Source organism: Saccopteryx bilineata, chromosome 4, assembly GCF_036850765.1.
Source record: "Saccopteryx bilineata isolate mSacBil1 chromosome 4, mSacBil1_pri_phased_curated, whole genome shotgun sequence".
Taxonomy (NCBI): Eukaryota; Metazoa; Chordata; class Mammalia; order Chiroptera; family Emballonuridae; genus Saccopteryx; species Saccopteryx bilineata.
Window position 1 is genome coordinate 111,051,833 of NC_089493.1, and position 21,853 is coordinate 111,073,685.

General features: G+C 36.5%; 1 protein-coding gene across 1 annotated transcript in view; it reads left to right on the forward strand.

Moving 5' to 3' along the window:
* The first annotated feature begins 9,159 nt into the window (after nucleotides 1-9,159).
* The window catches only part of LOC136335525 (tetratricopeptide repeat protein 6-like), a 58,357-nt gene continuing 45,663 nt past the window's right edge, over nucleotides 9,160-21,853 (forward strand). The window contains exons 1-4 of the mRNA XM_066276722.1: nucleotides 9,160-9,217; nucleotides 9,642-9,802; nucleotides 13,837-13,971; nucleotides 19,514-19,627. Coding sequence (XP_066132819.1) covers nucleotides 9,160-9,217; nucleotides 9,642-9,802; nucleotides 13,837-13,971; nucleotides 19,514-19,627 — 468 coding nt within the window. The remainder of the gene's footprint in view (nucleotides 9,218-9,641; nucleotides 9,803-13,836; nucleotides 13,972-19,513; nucleotides 19,628-21,853) is intronic.

The following is a 21,853-nucleotide window of genomic DNA, read 5'->3' on the forward strand; positions in this document are numbered from 1 at the left end:
AGTAGTTAGCTGAAAGAAGAGCTGGGTTACTGTTTGTGAGAGGGAGACAGAACTCTCAGACACAGGCTCCATCTTAAAGGGACTATGCAGAAAAATTCATTCACAGCCACTTATCTAGGGCTCTGGGAGTGGGGAGTGCCAAGAGGACTGGAGTTGTGAGAGGAGAGTGTAGTTTTGGGGGCACAGAGAGAGATTGTGGGAGACAGTAACCCTGACCCTTGTACTGGGTCACTCCCCAAACCCAAAGTGCCCATTCTTCCTGGGAGAACCAAGCCAGCAAAGGGAAGCAATTACCCCACCCACCAGAGGCTCTCCTGCTCCAGTCTGTGCAGAGAGACACTTAGAAGCAGGGGGTGCATCAGAGACACAGAATTTGAGTGCTGAGGTCTGGGCTACATGGTACCTCCAACCTGCTGAGTACCCTCTGAAGGGAGAGTACACCAGCTGTGGTGGTGGCTGTGGCACTTGGCCCACATGGCAGGCAGAGGTGGAGCCCAGCAAGAAGCTCGTGCAGTTACGGTGTGGGGCAGAGCCCAGAGAGGCCTCCCGTGTGCCCAGAAGGGTGGAACCCTGTGGAATGAGTAGTCCTCTGTGCCAGCATGGGGCTGACCCCAGCAGGGTTAGGCATCCCACGTTCCTGTGGGAGGTGGAGCCAGGTGATGGGTGACGTGTGCCAGTGGGGGCAGAGCCAGGCAGTTTGCATAGAGATGGCAAGGGGTGGAGCCTGGAAAGGCTTCTTGTGTGCCTACAGGGGGGGCAGAGCCTGGAGAGGCAGCCCAAGCACCAAAGAAGGGCAGAGCCTGGTGGCCTGCACTGTGAAGGAGAGGGGTAGAGCCAAAGAGGCATCCCACATGCCCGCAGGAGCAGAACCCAGTGAGGCAGCCTGTGTGCTTGCAGGGAGCAGAGCCCAGTGAGTCAAGGAGTCACCCGCGCCTGCGGAGCAGCCAGAGCTGTGGCCTGCGAGCCCACACGGGTGCCCGAGTGCCTGAGGAAGCAGAGGCAGAAGGGGGCCAGAAGGAAGACCTCACATCAGGAATAGAGAGGCCACAAACACTGGCCAAGAGTAGGTAAAAGCTAGCCTAGGAGTGCAGCTGACAGTCACAGTGGCATCAGGGTCCAGCAGAGGCAGCCACAAATTCTGGATTGCCTGTAGCTCCAAGAAGGTTACTAAGGGCCAGTCAAAAGCAGTGACCCCAAATGGTCTGTGCCAGGTTCCGGCCAGGTTCTGGCCAGGGAGGTCCAGGGCTGGTACATTCAATGGTCAGATATGGAGAGCATCAGCTCAGGACCTAACAACCATAGTTAGAGTGGTATCTAGTCTATACATAGACAAAATGGAAGACAGAGAAGTGCAATTCAAATGAATCAACAAGAGAAATCCCCAGAAAAAGAACTGAATGAAATGGAAATAAACAAGATACCAGATGCAGAGTTTAGAATAATGATTGTTAGGATGCTCAAAGATCTTAGGGCAAAAATAGATGGACAAAATGAGCACCTAAATAAAGAGATAGCTGACATAAAAAGGACATTGAAATCATAAAAAGGAATCAGAAAGATATGACAAATACAATATCAGAAATGAACACTACACTAGAAGGAATTAAAAGTAGGTTGGACGAAGCAGAGGATCAAATCAGCAATTTAGAAGAGAAGATAAACGAAAGCACGGAAGCAGAACAACAAAAAGAAAAGAGGATCAAAAAGTCTGAGAAAACTATATAAGAGAGCTTTGTAACAACATGAAGAGAAATAACATCTGCATAATAGGGGTTCCTGAAGGAGAAGAGAAAGAACAAGGGATAGAGAATCTGATTGAAGAAATCATAGCTGAAAACTTACCTAAATTGATGCAAGAAAAAGTCAAACAAGTTTAAGAAGCACAGAGAATCTCCTTAAAATTGAACACAAAGAGACTTACACTAAGACACATAATAATTAAAATATCAAAGTTAAGAGATAAAGAAAAAATACTAAAAGCTGCAAGAGAAAAGCAGTCAATCACCTACAAAGGAGCACCCATAAGGATGACATCTGAATTCTCAACATAAACACTTGAGGCCAGAAGGGAATGGCAAGAAATATTCAGAATATGTGCCTGACCAGGCTGTGGTGCAATGGATAGAGCGTCAGACTGGGATGTGGAGGATTCAGGTTTGAGACCCCAAGGTTGCCAGCTTGAATGCAGGCTCATCTGGTTTGAGCAAAACTCACCAGCTTGGATCCAAGGTCGCTGGCTCAAGCAAGGGGCTATTTGGTCTTCTGAAGGCCCATGGTCAAGGCACATATGAGAAAGCAATCAATGAACAACTAAAGTGTCACAATGCATAATGCAAAACTAATGATTGAGACTTGTCATCTCTCCATTTCTGTCTGTTCCTGTCTATCCCTCTCTCTCTATCTCTATACCAAAAAACAAAACCAAAAAAAAAAAAACAAAAAAAACAAAAAAGAAATATTTAAAGTAATGCAGAACAAGAGCCAATAACCAAGACTTCTTGATCCAGCAAGGCCATCGTTTATAATTGAAGGAGAAATCAAAAGTTTCCAAAATAAACAAACAAAAATAACTAAATGAATTCATTACAACCAAACCAATGCAAGAAATGTTAAGGGGCTGGTTGTAAACAGAACAAAGGGGGTGGTAAATTTAGTAAAAGAAAAATGTAGATTTAAAGAATAAAATGGCAATAAACAACTGTGTATCAATAATAATCTTAAATTTAAATGGATTAAATGCTCCAATCTTAAGACATAGGGTAGCTGAATGGATAAGAAAACAGGACCCATACATATGCTGTCTACAAGAGACCTACCTCAAGACAAAAGATACATATAGGCTGAAAGTAAAGGGATGGAAAAAATATTTTATGCAAATGAAAATGGAAAAAAAAAGCTGGGGTAGCAATACTTATATCTGACAAAATAGACTTTAAAACAAAGGCTATAGTAATAGATAAAAAGGTTACTACATAATGATAAAAGGAACAATTCAACAGGAAGATATAACCATTATAAATCTATGCTCCTAATATAAGAGGACCTAAATATATAAAGCAGATTTTGATGAACATGAAGTGAACAGCAATACTATAATAGTAGGGGATTTCAATACCTCATTAACAGCACTGGATAGATCCTCCAAGAAGAAAATTAACAAAGAAACAGCAGACTCAAAGGACATACTAGATCAACTGGATTTAATAGATATCTTCAGAGCCTTTCAACCAGAAGCAGCAGAATATATATTCTTTTCAAGTGCTCATGGTACATTCTCTAGGACAGACCACATGTTAGGACACAAAATAAATCTCAATAAATTTAAGAAGATTCAAATCATATCAAGCATCTTCTCAGATCACAATGGCATGAAACATATCAACTACAATAGAAAAACTGAAAAACACTCAAACACTTGGAAACTAAATAACATGGTATTGAATAATTTATGGGTTAACAATGAGATCAAGGAAGAAATAAAAAATTTTCTTGAAACAAATGAAAATGAACATACAACAACTCAAAATTTATGGGACACAGCAAAAGCAGTCCTGAGAGCAAAGTTCATAGCATTACAAGCATACCTTAAGAAGTTAGAAAAAGCTCAAATAAACAATTTAACCCTGTATCTAAAAGAACTAGAAAAAGAACAGCAAGTAAAGCCCAGAAGAAGTAGAAGGAAGAAAGTAATGAAGATCAGAGAAGAAATAAATGACATAGAGGCTAAAAAAACAATATAAAGGATCAGTGAAACCAAGAACTGGTTCTTTGAAAAGGTAAACAAGATTGATGAACCTTTAACCAGACTCACCAATAAAAAACAAGACAGGACTCAAATAAGTAAAATTAGAAATGAAAGTTGTAGTGGAATAACCCATTGCATGACCTTGAATGGGAACACAGCCAACAAGAAAAGAATGTTTTGCTCAGAGAATTGTTTTGTGACTCGAAGACAAGTCACTGGAACAAGTCTATGTGACTGAAGGCAGTTGCTAGACTCTCTTCACAGTAAAACATTCTCATAAGATTTTACTGTTTCCTTCAAGGCTATTCCTTGAGATAAAGAAAGGAATATTGTGAGAACTATAGAAGCAATAACAGTTAATGCCTTTTGATATTGTTTTGTTGTGAAGCTATCATGCAGATGTATTCCATGTCTCTTTAAGTAAAGGTTATACTTGATGCTATGCCCATTTCTAAGAAAACAAGATTTTTGAAATCTTGAGAATAAAAAAAGGACACAGCACAAACTCGGCACCATTTGTCTGAGCAAGCTGTAATCTTTTGCTAGTTGACTGACATTTCGTCTGCTGATCTCTCTCTGCACCCCCGACTCACAACAACAGAAAGTGGAGACTAAAAACTGACATAGCAGAAATACAAAGGATTGTAAGAAAATACTATGAAGAACTGTACGCCAAAAATTAGACAACCTAGGTAAAATGGACAAATAACTTGAAACATAATCTTTCAAAAATCAATCTGGAAGAATCAGAAAACCTAAACAGACTGATTACAACAAATGAGATTGAAACAGCAAAAAACTCCCAACAAATAAAGCTCTGGGCCAGCTGACTTCACTGACGAATTCTACCAAATATTCAAGAAGAAGTAACACCTATCCTTCTTAAGCTATTTCAAAAAATTTAAGAGGAGTGATAACTTCCAAGCTTCTTTTATGAGGCGAGCATAATTCTGATGCCAAAACCAGGAAAAGACAATACAAAGAAAGAAAATTATAGGCCAATATACCCAATGAATTTAGATGCTAAAATTCTCAACAAAATATTAGCAAACTGGATCCAGCAATACATGAAAAAAATCCTACATCATGATCAAGTGGGATTTATTCTGGGGAGGCAAGGCTGGTACAGTATTCTCAAATCAATCAGTGTGATTCATCATATAAACAAAAAGAAGAAATATCACGTGATAATATCAATAGATGTAGAAAAAGCACTTGATAAAATCCAGCACCCATTTATGATCAAAGCTCTCAGCAAGGTAGGAATACAGGGAACATACCTCAACATGATAAAGGTCATCTATGACAAACCCACAGCCAATATCATACTAATGGGCAAAAATTAAAAGCAATCCCCTTAAGATCAGCAACAAGTCAGGGATGCCCCCTTTCACCACTCTTATTCAACATAGTTCTGAAAGTCCTAGCCACAACAATCAGACAAGAGGAAGATATAAAAAGCATCCAAATTGGGAGGAAGAAATGAAACTATCATTATCTGCTGATGATATGATACTGTACATAGAAAACACTAAAGTCTCAGTCAAAAAACTACTGGACCTAATAAATGAATTCATCAAGGTGGCAAGATATAAAATTAATATTCAGAAATCAGTCATTTTAATACATAAACAGTGAACTGTCTGAAAGAGAAATTAAGAGAACTACCCCTTCACTATTGCAACAAAAGAAAATAAAGTACCTAGGAGTAAATTTAAACAAGGTATTTAGAGACTTGTACTTGGAAAATTATAAAACATTGATAAAAAATCAAGGAAGATACAAATAAGTGGAAGCATATACCATGTTCATAGATAGGAAGAATGAACATTATTAAAATGTCTATCTTACCCAAAGCAATTCATAAATTCAATGCAATTTCTATTAAAATACCAATGACATACTACAAAGATATAGAAAAAATATTCCAAAAATTTATATAGGACCAAAAAGAACACGAATAGCCTCAGCAATCTTGAAAAAGAAGAATAAAGTGAGTGGTATCACACTTCCTGATATCGAGTTATACTACAAGGCCATTGTACTCAAAACATCTTGGTACTGGCATAAGACAGGCAGATAGATCAATGGACCAGAACAGAGAACCCAGAAATAAACCCACAACTTTATGAACAATTGATATTTGACAAAGAAGGTAAGAGCATACAATGGAGTAAAGACAGTCTCTTTAAAAAATGATGTTGGGAAAATTGGACAGCTACCTGCAAAAAAATAAAAATAAAATAAAACTAGACCACCAGCTTACACGATTCACAAAAATCAACTCAATATGGATAAAAAAGTTGAATATAAGTTGTGAAACCATGATCATCTTGGAAGAAAACATAGGCAGTAACCTCTCCGACATCTCTCGCAGCAATATTTTTGCTGATTTAACTCCACGGGCAAGTGAAATAAAGGACAGGATGAACAAATGGGACTATATCAAACTAAAAAGCTTTATACAGCTAAAGACAATATGAACAAAATAGAAGAACAAACCACACAATGGGAGAACATATTCAAAAATACTTCTGGTAAGGGGTTAATAACCAAAATTTATAAAGAACTTGTAAAACTCAACACCAGGAAGATAAACAATCCATTCAAAAAATTGGCAAAATAACTGAATAGACATATGGATAGCCAATAAGCAGATGAAAAAATGTTCAACATCAATAATCACTAGAGAAATGCAAATTAAAACCACAATGAGGTATCACCTCACACCAGTCAGAATGGCACTCATTAACAAAACAACAGATAATAAGGTGCTGCCCAGGATGTGGAGAAAAGGGAACCCTCCTGCACTGCTGGTGGGAATGCAGACTGGTGCAGCTACTGGAAAACAGTATGGAGATTCCTCAAAAAATTTAAAATGGAACTGCCTTTTGACCCAGCCATCCCGCTTTTAGGCATGTATCCCAAGAACACCACATCACTGATTCAAAAAAAGAAATGCACCCCCATGTTTATGGCAGCATTTTTTTACAATAGCCAAGATCTGGAAACAGCCCAAGTGTCTGTCAGTGGATGAGTGGATTAAAAAGCAGTGGTACATATACACAATGGAATACTATGGGGCCATGAAAAGAAGGAAATCTTACCTTTTGTGACGACATGGATCGACCTGGAAACTATTATGTTAAATGAAATAAGCCAGGCAGAGATAGAATAATATCATATGACCTCACTCATTTGAGGAATCTAATGAACAATATGAACTGAGGAATGAAATAGAGCAGGGGTCGGGAACCTTTTTGGCTGAGAGAGCCATGAATGCCACATATTTTAAAATGTAATTCCGTGAGAGCCATACAATATGTTTAACACTAAATACAAGTAAATGTGTGCATTTTATGTAAGACCAACACTTTTAAAGTACAATAAGTCTCTGAATTCTTTTTAATAACGTTGTTATGCTGTTGCTAACCAATGATAAATAAAGTACTTCTTACCATTAATGCGACTTCTGGTGCTGCATGGATTTGCTGATGGCTTTGTAGTCTGGTTGATACGTGGTGAGGTTAAGCTTTATGCAGGCGTTGAGACTTCCATCCGTTAAACGTGATTGTAGGTTGGTCTTAACGTTCTTTAGATGTGAGAAAGACTGCTCACATGCATACGTAGAGCCAAACATTGTCAGTACAGCAATACTCACACGAATCTAATGGGAACCTGCAAGTGAATGGCGGCCATGACAGGCGTGACTACTGGCCATACAGGTGTTATAAATGAAGGTGAAAAACTGGAAAGCTAAACAAAAAGGGAAAACAAACTACGTTGTATTATGTAATTACATTTATGTAAAATTATATATGTGGGTATTTGTAAAAATTCTTCAAAATTAAAGATAAATAGTTTTAAAATCCAAAAGGCTACCTCAGGAACTTTTCACATTTTTATATTCCCGTTTGCTATAATTGTTCAGAAAAATGTGTAATAGGAGATGTTTCTACACAATTCCTGTATTGAGGATGAGAGGGAATAAACATCAGAAAAGAAACAAGGGATGTTATTATGAGCTATATTTCTGTTTATTACTCAATAGGTGCATAAATTGAAAAAGTCTGTAAGAGAGTTATCGCGTGCTATCCACCTTCAGCCAGATGGAATCCAATTATATATAATAAGGTATGAGCATAGAAATAGAATTCTTCAAACTCTCTCTTGAGCCTTCCAGTTTCCTCATTTTACATTTAATCTTTCAACAGTGGCCATCTCCCAACTAGCAAGTCAGATACAGTTGTTTTTGTTAAGCTTCAAGATAATTTATAATATAAGATAACCAGATCTTTCCCTTTGCTTTATCCTTGCATCAAACATGACTATTTGGTGTTTTAAAGTTCTCTGAGGCCTCTCTAGATTACTGCTTATATAGTTATCACATGGCTCATGAAAGTAAGGTGACATATTTTGAAGTTGTATGATTGTGTCCACAGGGTTACCAAGTGTAAAACTCAGCTAATTTAGTAAGACAGAAAAAGTGATACATTGAGTTGTATTTCAAATGCTGTAGAGCTTTGTTATGAGTTATCACTCACTGCAAATTATGAGTTATCACCACCAAAAATGTATTACAGCCTTTAACATGGAAAATGGACTTACAGACGTGAGAAAAGGGACCATAACAATGCTTTCTGATAAGGGCTGGCTTTGCCTGACCAGGAGGTGGCGCATTGGATAAAGCATTGGATGGACGTGGAGGGCCCAGGTTCAAAACCCTATGGTCGCCAGCTTGAGTGGGAGCTCATCTGGTTGTAGCAAGGTTCACCAGCTTGAGCCCAAGGTCGCTGGCTTGAGCAAGGAAGGGGTCACTCGGTCTGCTATACCCCCTCCACCCCCCATCAAGGCACATATGAGAAAGCAATCAATGAACAACTAAGGAACCGCAACGAAGAATTGATGATTCTCATCTCTCCCTTCCTGTCTGTCTGTCCCTGTCACTCTTCTGTCTCTCTCTGTCTCTGTCACACACACACACACACAAAAAAACACCAAAAAAAACCCCCAAAAGCAAAAACAAACCCGTAAGAGCTGGCTTTGTTTTTAAATTCTTGAACTACATTTTAACAATTTATGTAAATACTTTTCTACTTTTATTTCCCTTGAACTGTTTATCTTTTAGTAATTTCTCAGCAACAGAGCATAACATTTTAAATATAGTGTTTTTCTTTCAGCTTCACATTTCCTTGCTGTTTTCTCATCATATCTCTAAGCTCATTGGTCCATTCAGACTACATAAAGTGTTTATGATTTTCACATTGTTTTTATCACACATATGTCAGTATAAATGTATTTAATTGTAAAATTTTCAGTAACTGGTTATAAGACTCTTTGTTGTAGAAAAAGTCTTTTTAACTACTTAGAATTAAAGAGGCATTATTTCTTCCAGAGGACAATATCTCCTAAAGATGAAGTGTTATGATCTTGCAAAATTCACTATTTATCAAGTAGCAGAAATGAACAAAGGTAAATATAATTAATGCAATATTATAACCATCTTAACTTAAAAGAAAACACCTCTTTAACATTTTTTGTACTATTAGCAGTAGCTATGTATAGATAGCTTGAAGGGTTCACTTGAAAGTCAGTTTGATTTTGAAACCTTGAAGCTTTCATTTATTTTTACATAATCAATTTGTAAAATGCTTCATGGCAGTGGATTTTGTGAGACAGATCATTATAGAAAAATACCAGGTTTACCTTTTATTTATTTATTTTTATTTGTATTGGAAGTCTCATTTATTGATAGTAAATAGATTTTAGTATGTTATTGATTTGTTAATTCATATGAAAAAATAGATCATTGAGTTGCTTGGCTTTCTTAAATTATTGCATATATTTTCAATCTTAGATACTTGGTAAACATATTGATAATAAACTTTCCTCTTAGGCGCCATTGACTTGAGCCCTATACAGCAAGCACTCATTTATTCATTTTGTGAAAATCATGACAAGGCCATTCAGATTTTAGAAGAGGTGGCTTTGAATAGACCTGAGGTCACCATGTATGCTCTGTTAGCAAAAGCTTATATGAAGGCCAAGAGAAACAAGGTACAAAGTCTTGAGTAATGTTTACTAAACCTATTAATGGAATTTTGATATTTTGCTTAGAATGACTGCTTACATATCTTTTTACAAAACTAAATTTTATCATTTACTGATTGATTCTTTAGTTAACATTTGGTTTGTTTCCCTTCATCCTTTTTTATTTCCTATTAACTGTAGGCTACTATAAACACTTTTTTCATGTCTTTGATTAACACAGTGGTTCTCCAAGTGTGTGCCAGGGCACAGTGGTGTGCCCTAGAAGATTTCCAGTTGCCCCCTATGGTATTCCAGAGAAATATGTGCCTGTTGAGGACCAAAAAACCAACAGGGTTTTTGGAGTTTAGCTTTTTGGGGGACAGAGGTGTGGGGAATATGCTGTAAGCTGACGGTTTGCCCAACCTCCTACCTCACTTGCCTGATTAGGTTGCAAAAGGCTGTTAAGCTGTGGTGCTGGATTGTTTACACTACCCCCCATATTCCCTGGAAAGGCTGGAGACCAGTTTCTTCTATCCTTTGTTTGGTGTGAAGTTAAGATGATATGTATGATGGGAGTTTTCTGCACTCAACACAATTAAGAATAAGAAGAGAGAAATGCTTCAATGTATTGATGAGGAAATGAGAATTTGCCTTTCAAATATATGCCCAAACATTGAAGAAATTGCTAGGACACATCAGGCTCATGTTTCTCATAAACACAAGAATGAAAAAACTTAACACATTCACGCCAGACCTGTCAAATTTACTAGAGAAAGTATCTATCTATCTATCTATCTATCTATCTATCTATCTATATAAAAAGAATGTATTTATATATAAAAAGAATCTTACTGAGAATGTATGTATATACATGTATATATATATACAAAGATAACATTTTTGTCGTTTTTTATTTTTTAACCCCTCTTTTTTATGAATTCTAAAAAGCATAACTCAGAAAATGTAACATAAAAATATTTTTTAATGTCAGGATAAATTTAATTTTGTTGTATTTATTTTGTTTAATTACCATAAAAGCATGCTTGGACTTTGTATTTTTTCTTTAATATTTGACTTAATTATTATAAAATATTTCTCAGAAATTTGTATATAGTGTGCCTACAATTATTTGTAGAATTTTAAATGTGCCCCAACTTCAAAAAGTCTGAGAACCACTGGATTAACATGGGGAGTAGTTTTCCCAGAATTTCTTTAGAGTAGAATTGTGGTATGTAGAGAATGTCAATGCCTATCTTTCAAGAAAATGACACATCGTTACAATAGGATTGGTCAATTTATTCTCCCACCTGCAGTAGGTGAGTGTAAGACCTTACTCTTACCTGCATCCTCTACAATAACTGCTAGGGTCAGACTTTATTTTGTCAATTTGTTGGATAAAAACTGATTTCTCTTTGTGGTCTTAATTCACATTTCTTAGTTTGAGCACAGGTTGAATATCTTTTATATGTTTATTAGTCACTAATATTTCCTATTCTATCAATTTCCTATACACATTTTTTGTCTTGTTTGTATCAATTTTAGACATTTAAAAACTAAATTTTGTTATTAATTATTGGTTGGTTATATGTGTGCCACATATCTTTTTGAAATTTAGAGCTGTCTTTAATTTTATTTTTGTGGTGCCTTTTGATGAACAGAGGTTCTTAATTTTATATGGTTGAATATATCTGTTTTTTATTTTGTTGTCAAAGCTTTAAAAAACTTTAAGAAGTTCTTCCCTACTCCAAGGTCATAAAATATTTTTCCATATTTTCTTGTAAAAGTCTAAAAGTTTTGCTTTTTCCATTGAAGACCTTACTCTACCTTAAATATATATTTTTGAGTGTGAGATGGATAAAATTTCAATTTTTTTCCATATAAACATTCATGTATTTCATTATCACTTATTAACATGTTCTTAATCCAAAGATCTGAAATGTGATGTCTGTCATATTATGTTTTTATGAATGTGTGGATCTGATTTTGAGGTCTATATTTCTTTTTTTTAAGCAAGAGAGAGAGAGAAAGAGAGAGAGCAAAAGGGACAGATGGGAGAGACAGGATGGGAGAGAGATGAAAAGTATCAACTCATAGTTGTGGCACCTTAGTTGTTCATTGATTGCTTTCTCATATGTGCCTTGATTGGGGGGGCTCCAGCCAAGCCAGTGACTCTTTGCCTAAGCCAGCTACCTTTAGGATTAAGCCAGAGACCATGGGGTCATGTTTATGATCCCATGCTCAAGCTGGCCACCCCTTGGACTCAAGCCAGTGACCTTTGGACTCAAGCCAATAACCAAAGGTCATGTCTCTGATCCCACATTCCAGCCAGTGATCCCCTGCTCAAGCTGGTGAGCCCACACTCAAGCCGGCGACATTGGGATTTTGAACCTGGGTCCTCAGTGTCCCAGGCCGATGCTCTATCCATTGTGCCACTGCCTGTTCAGGCTGTAATTCTTGATATCTAGTAGAAGAAGTACTCACACCATATTCTCCAGGAAATTTCTGGTTATTCTTCAGCCTTTACTCCTCCATATATAGTTTGAATTCAGCTTGTCAAAATCCATTAAAAATCTCATTGGAATTTTGATTGAATTTTATTGAATTTCAAGGTTACTTTTAGGGAGAATTGACACCTTTATGATATCCAGTTCCTTTTAGGAATGCTCTTATATTTACTTTACCCCCCCCTCCCCACTCGTGTCCTCATTGCCCTGCTAGAAAACTGGCAATGAAAAATTGCCCTGTGATGCACAATTAGTAGTGATTCTCTCCCTTCTACTTTCTAAATATCTTTCCAATCTTCTTCCTTTCCTGATTTCTGTGATGATTCTAGACCAGAACATATTTTTATTTTGCTTGAATTATAGCAACAGTGTTTCACTCTTCCAAGCATTTATCTACACAGCAGCCACAGCACTGTTTCCAGAATGTAAATAAATATATTTGACTTGTAAGTCCCCAAGAGCTATCAAGGAGACTTTTCAGAGTAGGGATAGAGAGGAGGGTATCAGCCAGAGGAGGAAGCAGGAGGAAGTGAGGATGTGTTCATTTAAATTTAAATGAAGGGGAAGACTCTGTGGACTCAAGGAGACAGTGAAGGGTTGGAGATCCAAAGGAGGAAGGAAATAGGTTGTGGTTAGGCCAGGCAGAAGGAGATGGGGTCACGGGCATAGCTTGAGGAGTTAACTCTGAAAAGGTGAAGAAAGGAAACCATCAAAGACAGGAGAGAAAAAGATAGCAATGGAGGTAGTATATTCCTTCACAAAACGTTAAAAGGCAGTGAATTGAGGTGATGATTTTCCTAAGGCAAGGGCATATACTGAGAGTGGGGATAGAAACATGGATGTTGGGGTGGGCTGTACACATGGAGAAAATACTAATTTACTTAAATGGACATATGGCATGTTCAAGTTAAATCATTGTTTCTTTAGCAGTTTAATTAAAACAATGGGCTAAAGAGTCACAAGTATTTATGTTTCTGTATAGATGCGTATATTGATGAGGTAATTATGAATAGGCATTTCTATCTGGAAAATTGAATGTTTTTCATTAATGAGTTTCAGCTATCTGACTAAATAGTTTAAATGGGTGATTTTTTATGTTAGTTTGTTTTCTGGTGTCAATGGGACTCCATTTAGAGCACAGCATGACAAAATAAAGGTTAAGTAAAATGACATTAGATATTATCATTGGAGATTTTTTTACTACCTAAAAGCTGCTCAGTATGCCTTTATCAGGAAAATTATGAGAAAATTGGTCATAAACTAGTCTGTAACTATAAATTTAATTTAAGACTACAGAGAAATAATCTTTAGAAATTAGAAAGTGTAGGTGTAGAAGTCCTCATGTATAAGCCTGCTTAGGGACTGGCTTGTCGGACAGGCACCTGGTGGGGCTGCATGCAGTCAGGCAGGCCTGGGTCCTCTTCTTGCAGAGGTTCAGCAGGACCTGTGTGTGGGTAAAGCTGAGTGCTCAGGATTCCTTTTAGTGTTTAAGGCTGTTATGTTAAGTAAATACTAGAAAGAAACCTTCTCAACCCTCTTTCTCTTTTACCATTGTAGGAAGCTGTGAGAAAGTTTAAAAAGGCATTGGATGTCTTTTCTTATTCTGATATAGGACCAAATGCCTTAGAGGCATCCGTGGACTGTCTGTACAACTTGGGTCTTTGTTACATGGATGAAGGCAACTTACAGATGGTATTTTGTGTATTTAAGAGCATGGGTTATTTGTGATTTTAGAAGTTGCTTGTGTTCTATTTCTGAAAGCTACCTATGCAGAGAATAACCGATACAGTAAACCAAAGCTTCTTATAAAACTTACTACACTCAGTATACACTTTGCAAAACCTGCTACATTGTTTTATTTGTCCAACACATTTTATTTGGTGCTTACTTGTCAACAACACTCTAAAGCCTAATGTATGTCCCCTCATCAAAACAATCAATAGAATTATAAGAAAGTATTATAGCAAAATAATTTCATCACACTAATATGATTAAGACACATATCTTTTAATGATAACTGAACAGTTCAAACCAGATTGAAACAGGTTATTTAGACAGCCAGATTCATTTAATACCAGTTGATTTAATATTTTTATTCTTATCTAATATTTGGTTATTTTGCACAATTCTCCATTTCAAAATTGTCAATGATACGATAAATATGTGAAATAATTGATATTTTTCAATGGCTAATGTTAGATATATTAAAACTGTATCTACACACACACACACACACACACACACACACACACACACACAATATTCCTGTCCTGATAAGAGTGGATTGTATCTGAAACTTGCATCTCTAATCTTGAAAAAGAGTTGCACATGATTAGTTGTCCCATTAGGAAATTCCAATAAATATAAGATTAATTACAAATCTTTTTTATGTTTTTAGCCCTTTTGGTCAACTAGAACAAACCTAGCTTTACAATGTTGAGAAACCTTTTGGAATACTGTTGTTCTGAAATTTCATAACTATGTAGCTGCTATGAGTTTCTTGTCCCTCATGGAAAACAAATGTACTGGCTTTGATTTCTTTGAAGAAACACAATATGAAGAGTAATGATTAAATTACATCTGCAAAAGTATTGTCATCTAACAACATGGATTATGTAGACATTAATCTGGGAGTAAAGAGACCTGTAAATTATAATAATAAACCTGACTTGTTCATAAATATTACTTTTGTTTGCTTTGCTAGGTTCTCTGGGGAAAATTTATTTAAAATGACTATAAAAATGAAAATTTTCAACTGTAGTTATATACAGTAACTTCCTAACATTATAAATAAATAAATTCTACTTATTAATTTGCTTTGTAATACTATACTCTTCTAGGCTTTTGATTCTTTTACAAGAGCTGTGAAAACAAATCCTGATTTTGCAGATGGCTTTTATCAACGTGGTCTTTGTAAAGCAAAACTCCACAAGGATAGCTCAATCCTGGATTTTAATCGTGCAATTACCCTCGAGCCAAAACATTATGAGGTACATAAATGAACATTTCCAGTACTTTAGAGTGTGTTACATGTTTGCTAAAACTATTAAATCCCTTATATGTCCTTGTTATTAGTTAGCAATAATTGGTTACTTCTACCTCCATTTCAGACAACTGTTTTGATATTGCAAATATCTGGATTTTCCCTTAAACTAAAAATATTATTTCCAACAGTAATATTATATATGCAAAAGCCTTTTGTAAATTGTGATATATAAATATTGTTAATATTTTTATGTATCTATTAATAATTATAATTTTATATATAGTGGTCCCTCATCTATTATAGGGATTAAGTTTCAGAACCCCCCATGATAGGCAAAAATTTGTGAAGTATTGACCTTATAATTATTTTACTATTTATATATATTTTCAGGCTGTATAAACCCTCCCCATACTCTTCTAAACCTTTCCCACAGTGTTACTAAATTAACCTTTCCTACACTCTTATAAACACTTCCTGTGCTCTTAAACACTTTCTACATGCTTAAACCTATGTAATTTTAACCACATATAAAATTCTATATGGGTACTCACCAGTGAATACTAATATGTATAATTAATACATTTTATATTTTTTATATTGTTTTCAAATTTTAGGCTAGAAAATGCTTATTTTTACCGCAACAATAATTAAAATAATAAATATTGAAAAATACCGATATACCGTAAAATCCTGCAATATAGCGAAAAATCTGCAATAGAAAATTAGATATATACAATTTAAAAATCTGTGATACAGTGAGTCTGTGAAAATTGAATTGCAATATGGCGAGGGATGACTATACTGTTACTAACTTTATTTAGTTCTTGTTTTGCTATTGATGTTACACTTTTTACTTACTTTTAAGATACTGTAGAGACAACATGGAATTCAATAAAGGAGGCTTGATTGGCTCCTGAGTTTAAAAGTTCATTAATTTTATATATGGACCGAATAGAAGATGTTTCGAGGGCAACACTATTAATTTTCTTAGCTATATTATGGTAGTGAAACTGGAAGAATGACTTCCATGTCTGGCTGCCTGCCATGACTAAAAGTCAGTAATCATAGGACAGGTGCTGGTGCAACAGAAAGGTTTATTCAGGTGCCGGCCACCTGAGGAGATGGGACTCCTGTCCTCAATACCTGTTTCCCTCTCTTGGTGCAGGCAGGGGCTTTTATAAGGAGGGAGAAGGAGTGGGAATAAGCTAAACTAGAACAAAGGAATCAAAAGGAGGGGTTAGGAGTTCTTTATTGAAGGGAGGACTAGTGCAAGCTAGCTGGAGTGTTCAGATAACAGATTGAAGGAAACACCTCTCTCAGAGCTGCCTATCTGAAGGTCGGAATCCATTTTGTTGGTTGTCACAGGAACTGAAACTAGCAAGTAATTTATAAATTAGGGTCTTTGTTCCCTATAACAGGTTTCCACACATTTCTCTAGTCAGGCTATCCTCATGGCCTTGAGCAAGAACCAGAACTGCAAGCCTAAGCATGGTGGGTGTGAGACTGGAAGGAGTCCCAGGTGTAGCTCCTGCTCATGCTTATTCTTAACTGTTGGTGCTTCTTCTCAACCTTTGATGCCCATAAGCTAGAGGAGAACAGGCCTTTTAACTATAGCAAGAACTTGGCCAGAGATGAAAGCACAGGATTGATTACCTACTATTGATTTGTTACAGAATACATAACTGTCATCACTAAACCAGTAACATTAAATCATGGTAATAAGAGCAACAAACTGGACTTAACATTTTACAGACATTCTTTTATAATACTTTGTTAGAATGTTCTTGTTTAGCTCTATTTTATAGCTACTCACTAAGATCAGTGAATCAGTAATAGAGCATCTTTATTCCGAAGTTACATGTGTGTGATTGTACAGGAGAATATCGTCTTCTCAGGAGATGCATACTGGAGACTTGGGTGAATGGTATGATATCTACAACTTATTTTTAAATGATTCAGGAAAAAAATCGAAAAATATTGCAAATATGATAATAGTATTAAACCCAGATGATAAGCATATGGATGTTCTTTGTACTTGTCGTTATTCTATATGTTTGACTTTTTTTTAATAATAGAGTAGAAAAAGGCTACATTTCATACTATCTTTGGGTGGCATAGATTGGTCTAAACTGCCATCTATTTTGGTAAAATTGATGCTTGTTCTAACGCCCATTCCTGCTTTCCTCCTTTCTTCTCTGAAAAGGCGTATTTAAGCCGAGTAGCCTTCTATGGGTTGAAAGGTAGATACTGCAAAGCAATCTTGAACTGTAATGAGGCCATCAAAATTTATCCTCAGAGTGTGCGAGCTTACATCTACAGAGGCGTTCTGAAATACTACAACAAGGTAAGGAAATTTTCTGTCTTTTTTATGAAAATTTCAGAGTGAGTGGGTGCTCGGAGGCTAGTAGGGACTCACTTCCTTTGTCCTCTGTGAGAGAAGAAGCACTGTGGTATTAAGGGCAGAGCTACATAGAACACCTCATGGGTTCACAGTACATCAAAAGAGTTACAAAATAGTCTTTTTTTGACATTTACATTTTAAATAACACTTATTATTTAAAAAGTAGTATGTATTCATTCCAGCACTCAGGTGGGTCATAAAACTGAGACTGATGGACATAGATAAAAGTGCATTGGTGGACCTGGCAGGTTGCCTCAGCAGTAAAGCATTGGCCTGGTTTGTGGAAGTCCCAGGTTCAGTTCCTGGTCAGGGCACACAGAAGAAGCAACCGTCTGCTTCTCCACCCTTCCCCCCTCCTCTCTCTCTCTCTTTATCTCTCTTTTCACCTCCCAAAGCCATGGCTCGAATAGTTTGAGAAAATTGGCCCTGGGTGCTGAGGATGGTTCCATGGTCTTGCCTCAGGCACTAAAAAAAAATAGCTTGGTTGCCAAGTAACGGAGCAGCAGCCCCAGATGGGCAGAACATCAGCCCCAGAAGGGTGTTTCTGTGTGGATCCTAGTTGGAGTGCATGCGGGAGTGTCTCTCTCACTTAAAGAAACAAATGAACAAACAAAAGAGTGAAGTGGTTACTGGGGGAAGAAGATATGAGGGAGGGGGTGAGGGAGGGGGAGGGTGTAAAGAGGGACAAATATAAGGTGATGAAAAATGATTTGACTTTGGGTGATGAGTATACAACGTAATCAACAGTTCAAATGCTATAGAAATGTTTACCTGAAACCTATTGTACTCTTATTGATAAATGTCACCCTGTTAAAGTTAATTTTCTAAATAAAAATTAAAAATTAAAAAAAGAAGAATTTGGAAAATACCAAGAGAGACTAAAAAAGACTGAAATCACCTATTATCTCATCATCAATTGAAAACTCCTGAGAGCATTTTGGTATATTTGCATTGTCCTTTTTTCTAATAGTATAGGATATATATTTTTCTTAAATTGGGATTATGGTACTTAAATACTTTGTCTTGTGCCCTGCTTCTCACACTTAACCTTTGAAGATCCTGTTTTTAATGACTGAATAATATCCCATCACAGTTTATTTTTTACCATTTGATCATTGGAAATTTGGGTTTAAATAAATGTTTTTACTGTTTTATTACTTTAAACAATGCATTATACACACTGAGAACACAGTCGTTTTTTAAGTATCTAGTTGGATCCTGAGGGGGAGTTCCTGGGTCACAAGGTGTGTGTAGCAGCATTGGTATCTGATACTTCATGGAATACTTGATTTTCTTCCTACTTTTCCCTTCTCACCTTCTTTGTAGCTATTTCATGTGAAATATTTTGCAAATAATACATTCAAGCAAATGTAAGACCTTGTATTATGCGTTAATTCCATGAAAATTACTATCTATAGGAATGGATGATCTAAGGTATGAGAGATGCATCAAAGAGGAAGCAGAAGGGATCGTGGGTAGAAAACAGGACAGCCCTGTGAGATGACAGGACCAGTGACAAAGCAAGCCAGCCCTGGTGACTTTGCTGGAGAATATGGCTGGATTTTTTTTTTTTATCAATAAGAAACATGATTTTCTCCTTGCTGTATATCAACATTAGCAATAAGATAATCATCTCAATAAAGTTCTTTATATATTTAATTTTACTTGCAAGTTAATTATAATTTACCAAGGGATTTTCTTAATTAACTCTGTGAAAGATTAGTGTGTCTTAATATCACAGATGTTACAGTGTTCCAAAAACTCTGATAGACTCAAGAATTTATTTCACAATTAAATTTCTATCCATTATGACTAACCCTTCTCACGTAATTATTTTTTCTTTGTAGACTTATAAGCTAGCGATTACAGATTTAACTATAGCTATCAACATGGACAAAAGCAGTTTTATAGCATTTTATAACAGAGCACTGTGTTACACCAAGATAAGCGAACTTCAAATGGTAAGATGTAGTTAACAAAATGTTAAAGCATTTGTAAACACATTTAAAGTATATGTAAAGTATTTTTTTTTACGTTGTAATTTTGAAAAATAATTCGTGTGGAAATACACCATACACACACCCACACGCGCCCGTGCGTGCGCACACATACACACACACAAAACTTGAGGCTAAAGAACCATTTTAAATTATATTTAATTTCTTTGTTGGTGTTGACCAAATTTTCTTATACAATCTCAGCAATGTCAAATAAAAAATTGATTTTACAATGCTTAAATATGTATTTAAAGGCATATATAAAGTAAAATATATTATATGATTTTCAGTAGAGTAAATCATTCTCATTAGAGTAAATTCTCATTAGAGTAATGATACAGTGTGTGCAGAATTTTTAAGCAGTGATCGTTAGCAATATTGTTGCTTCAAAATCTCCATCACTAGAACAGTTTGTTGAGGTATTTTTGGTACAGTGCTCAAACCATGGATGCAGTTGGGAGTTTTGGGTGATGGTTACCAGCCCCAGCGACCAGTGACCAGTGTGACCAGTATTGCTTGTGCTTTGTGCAGGCCTAGTTGACGACTGAAATGAAACTTTTTCTCTTTCCTCTCCAGCTTCTTCCTGTGCAAGCCCCTTCTTTCTATTTTCTAACCTTACCCCTCTTTTCTGTCTGTGTCTGATCCTTTTGCTGTCCGAGCCTCACTGTGAGCAGCTGGCCCTGGTCTCCTTAGCGTCTCCCATCCTCTTCTCTCTCCGTCTCCCCTTTTTGTTTCCGTTCACATCCATAGACAATAAGGTTTTCCTTTAAAAGACCACACCCACGTTCCTGCTGTTCTGGGTGGGCATGCTCCCCCACTCTCCTTGAAACATGGGCAGTTAAATCTGTTAAAAACATTTAGAGATTTTGAAATTTATTTGCTGTGGAAAGGAAGTTGAGCAACATTGTTTGTACCTAAAAAGGATGTAGAATTCCTGGTAACTAGAGGATCAAGTTTCTTCTAGAAATGTTTACAAATGAACAACAAATTTTTTAACAAAGGAGTTGTTAAGATTCTAGGACTAATTAAGGGATCATTTATCAGGTGTCTTTGGTGACTCCCTCCCCACCCCCACTCCTGCTTTTCTGGGTAACTGAAGCCACAGACAATGGGCTGCATGGGGGTAGGGAACTCCCATTTTTGTTTTCTCCTCTATGTAACAGTGCCCAGTGCTCTATGATTAAGGAAAACGAAACTCTACCTAAATACAGACCTAACCAGTAGAATAAATCATGTTAGCTGTTTTAGAGCTGCCATGTACCCAGCCCATTTCATCCACTCATTTTACAGATGGGGAAAAGGAAGTGGGGAGAGGTTAGAAACACATCCAAGTCACACAGGGCGTGAAGACCTGTCCTGGTGTTCGCAGGTTTGTTTGCTTCTGGTGAGCAGTCCTCAGGCTGCCTTGTGAAAACATTTGGGCTTCAGCATGTGAACCGGATGTCATTTAACAGTGTCACCTCCTCCCTTTCTGTCTACTTCCACCTGTTTTTCAGCATTCCTGCCGACACTATATTGAGATTACCCAAGTGTTTTTCTGTAGAAAATGCACTTAGACATTTTCCCAAGATACTGTTTCATAAAAAGTAAGAAAAGGTGAATTCTGGTTCCTATCACCTTATATTAATAAGAGGAGTAACAGTTACCACTTACTTGGGGCTTACTGTGTGGTAGGCACTGGCTAAATGCTTTACCAATAAATATATCATCAAAATGGATTTTTGCAATGATATTGCAGGTGAGGAAATTGAAGCCTAGTGTAGAGTAACTTATCCAATACTCAAAAACTAGTAATAATAGCAGAGGCATGATATGAATCCTGCTCATTACCCTTCATGAATCTCATTTTATAGCCTTTGTTTCTGCTTGTGTCACATATTCAGCTGCTTAGTGGATCTTGCATCATCTTACAGGTTTTACATTCTGTGATTCTATGAAAGGAAAAGTGCTAACATTCTAGTTTTCTTTTTCATAAATATTATGAATTGTTTTACAGTTCTGGCAATGTTCATTAATAATTTGCTACAGTATACTTGTAGGATCTTTAACTGTACAATTCTTTTAGACACTTGAGTGTGTAATTATGAAACACTAGAGAACCACTGAGCAAATATAGTAAAATACTATTCACTTGCATTTTAAGTTACCACATGCTATAGGCATTTAAAATTTAGCCCTTTTCTGTTGAAA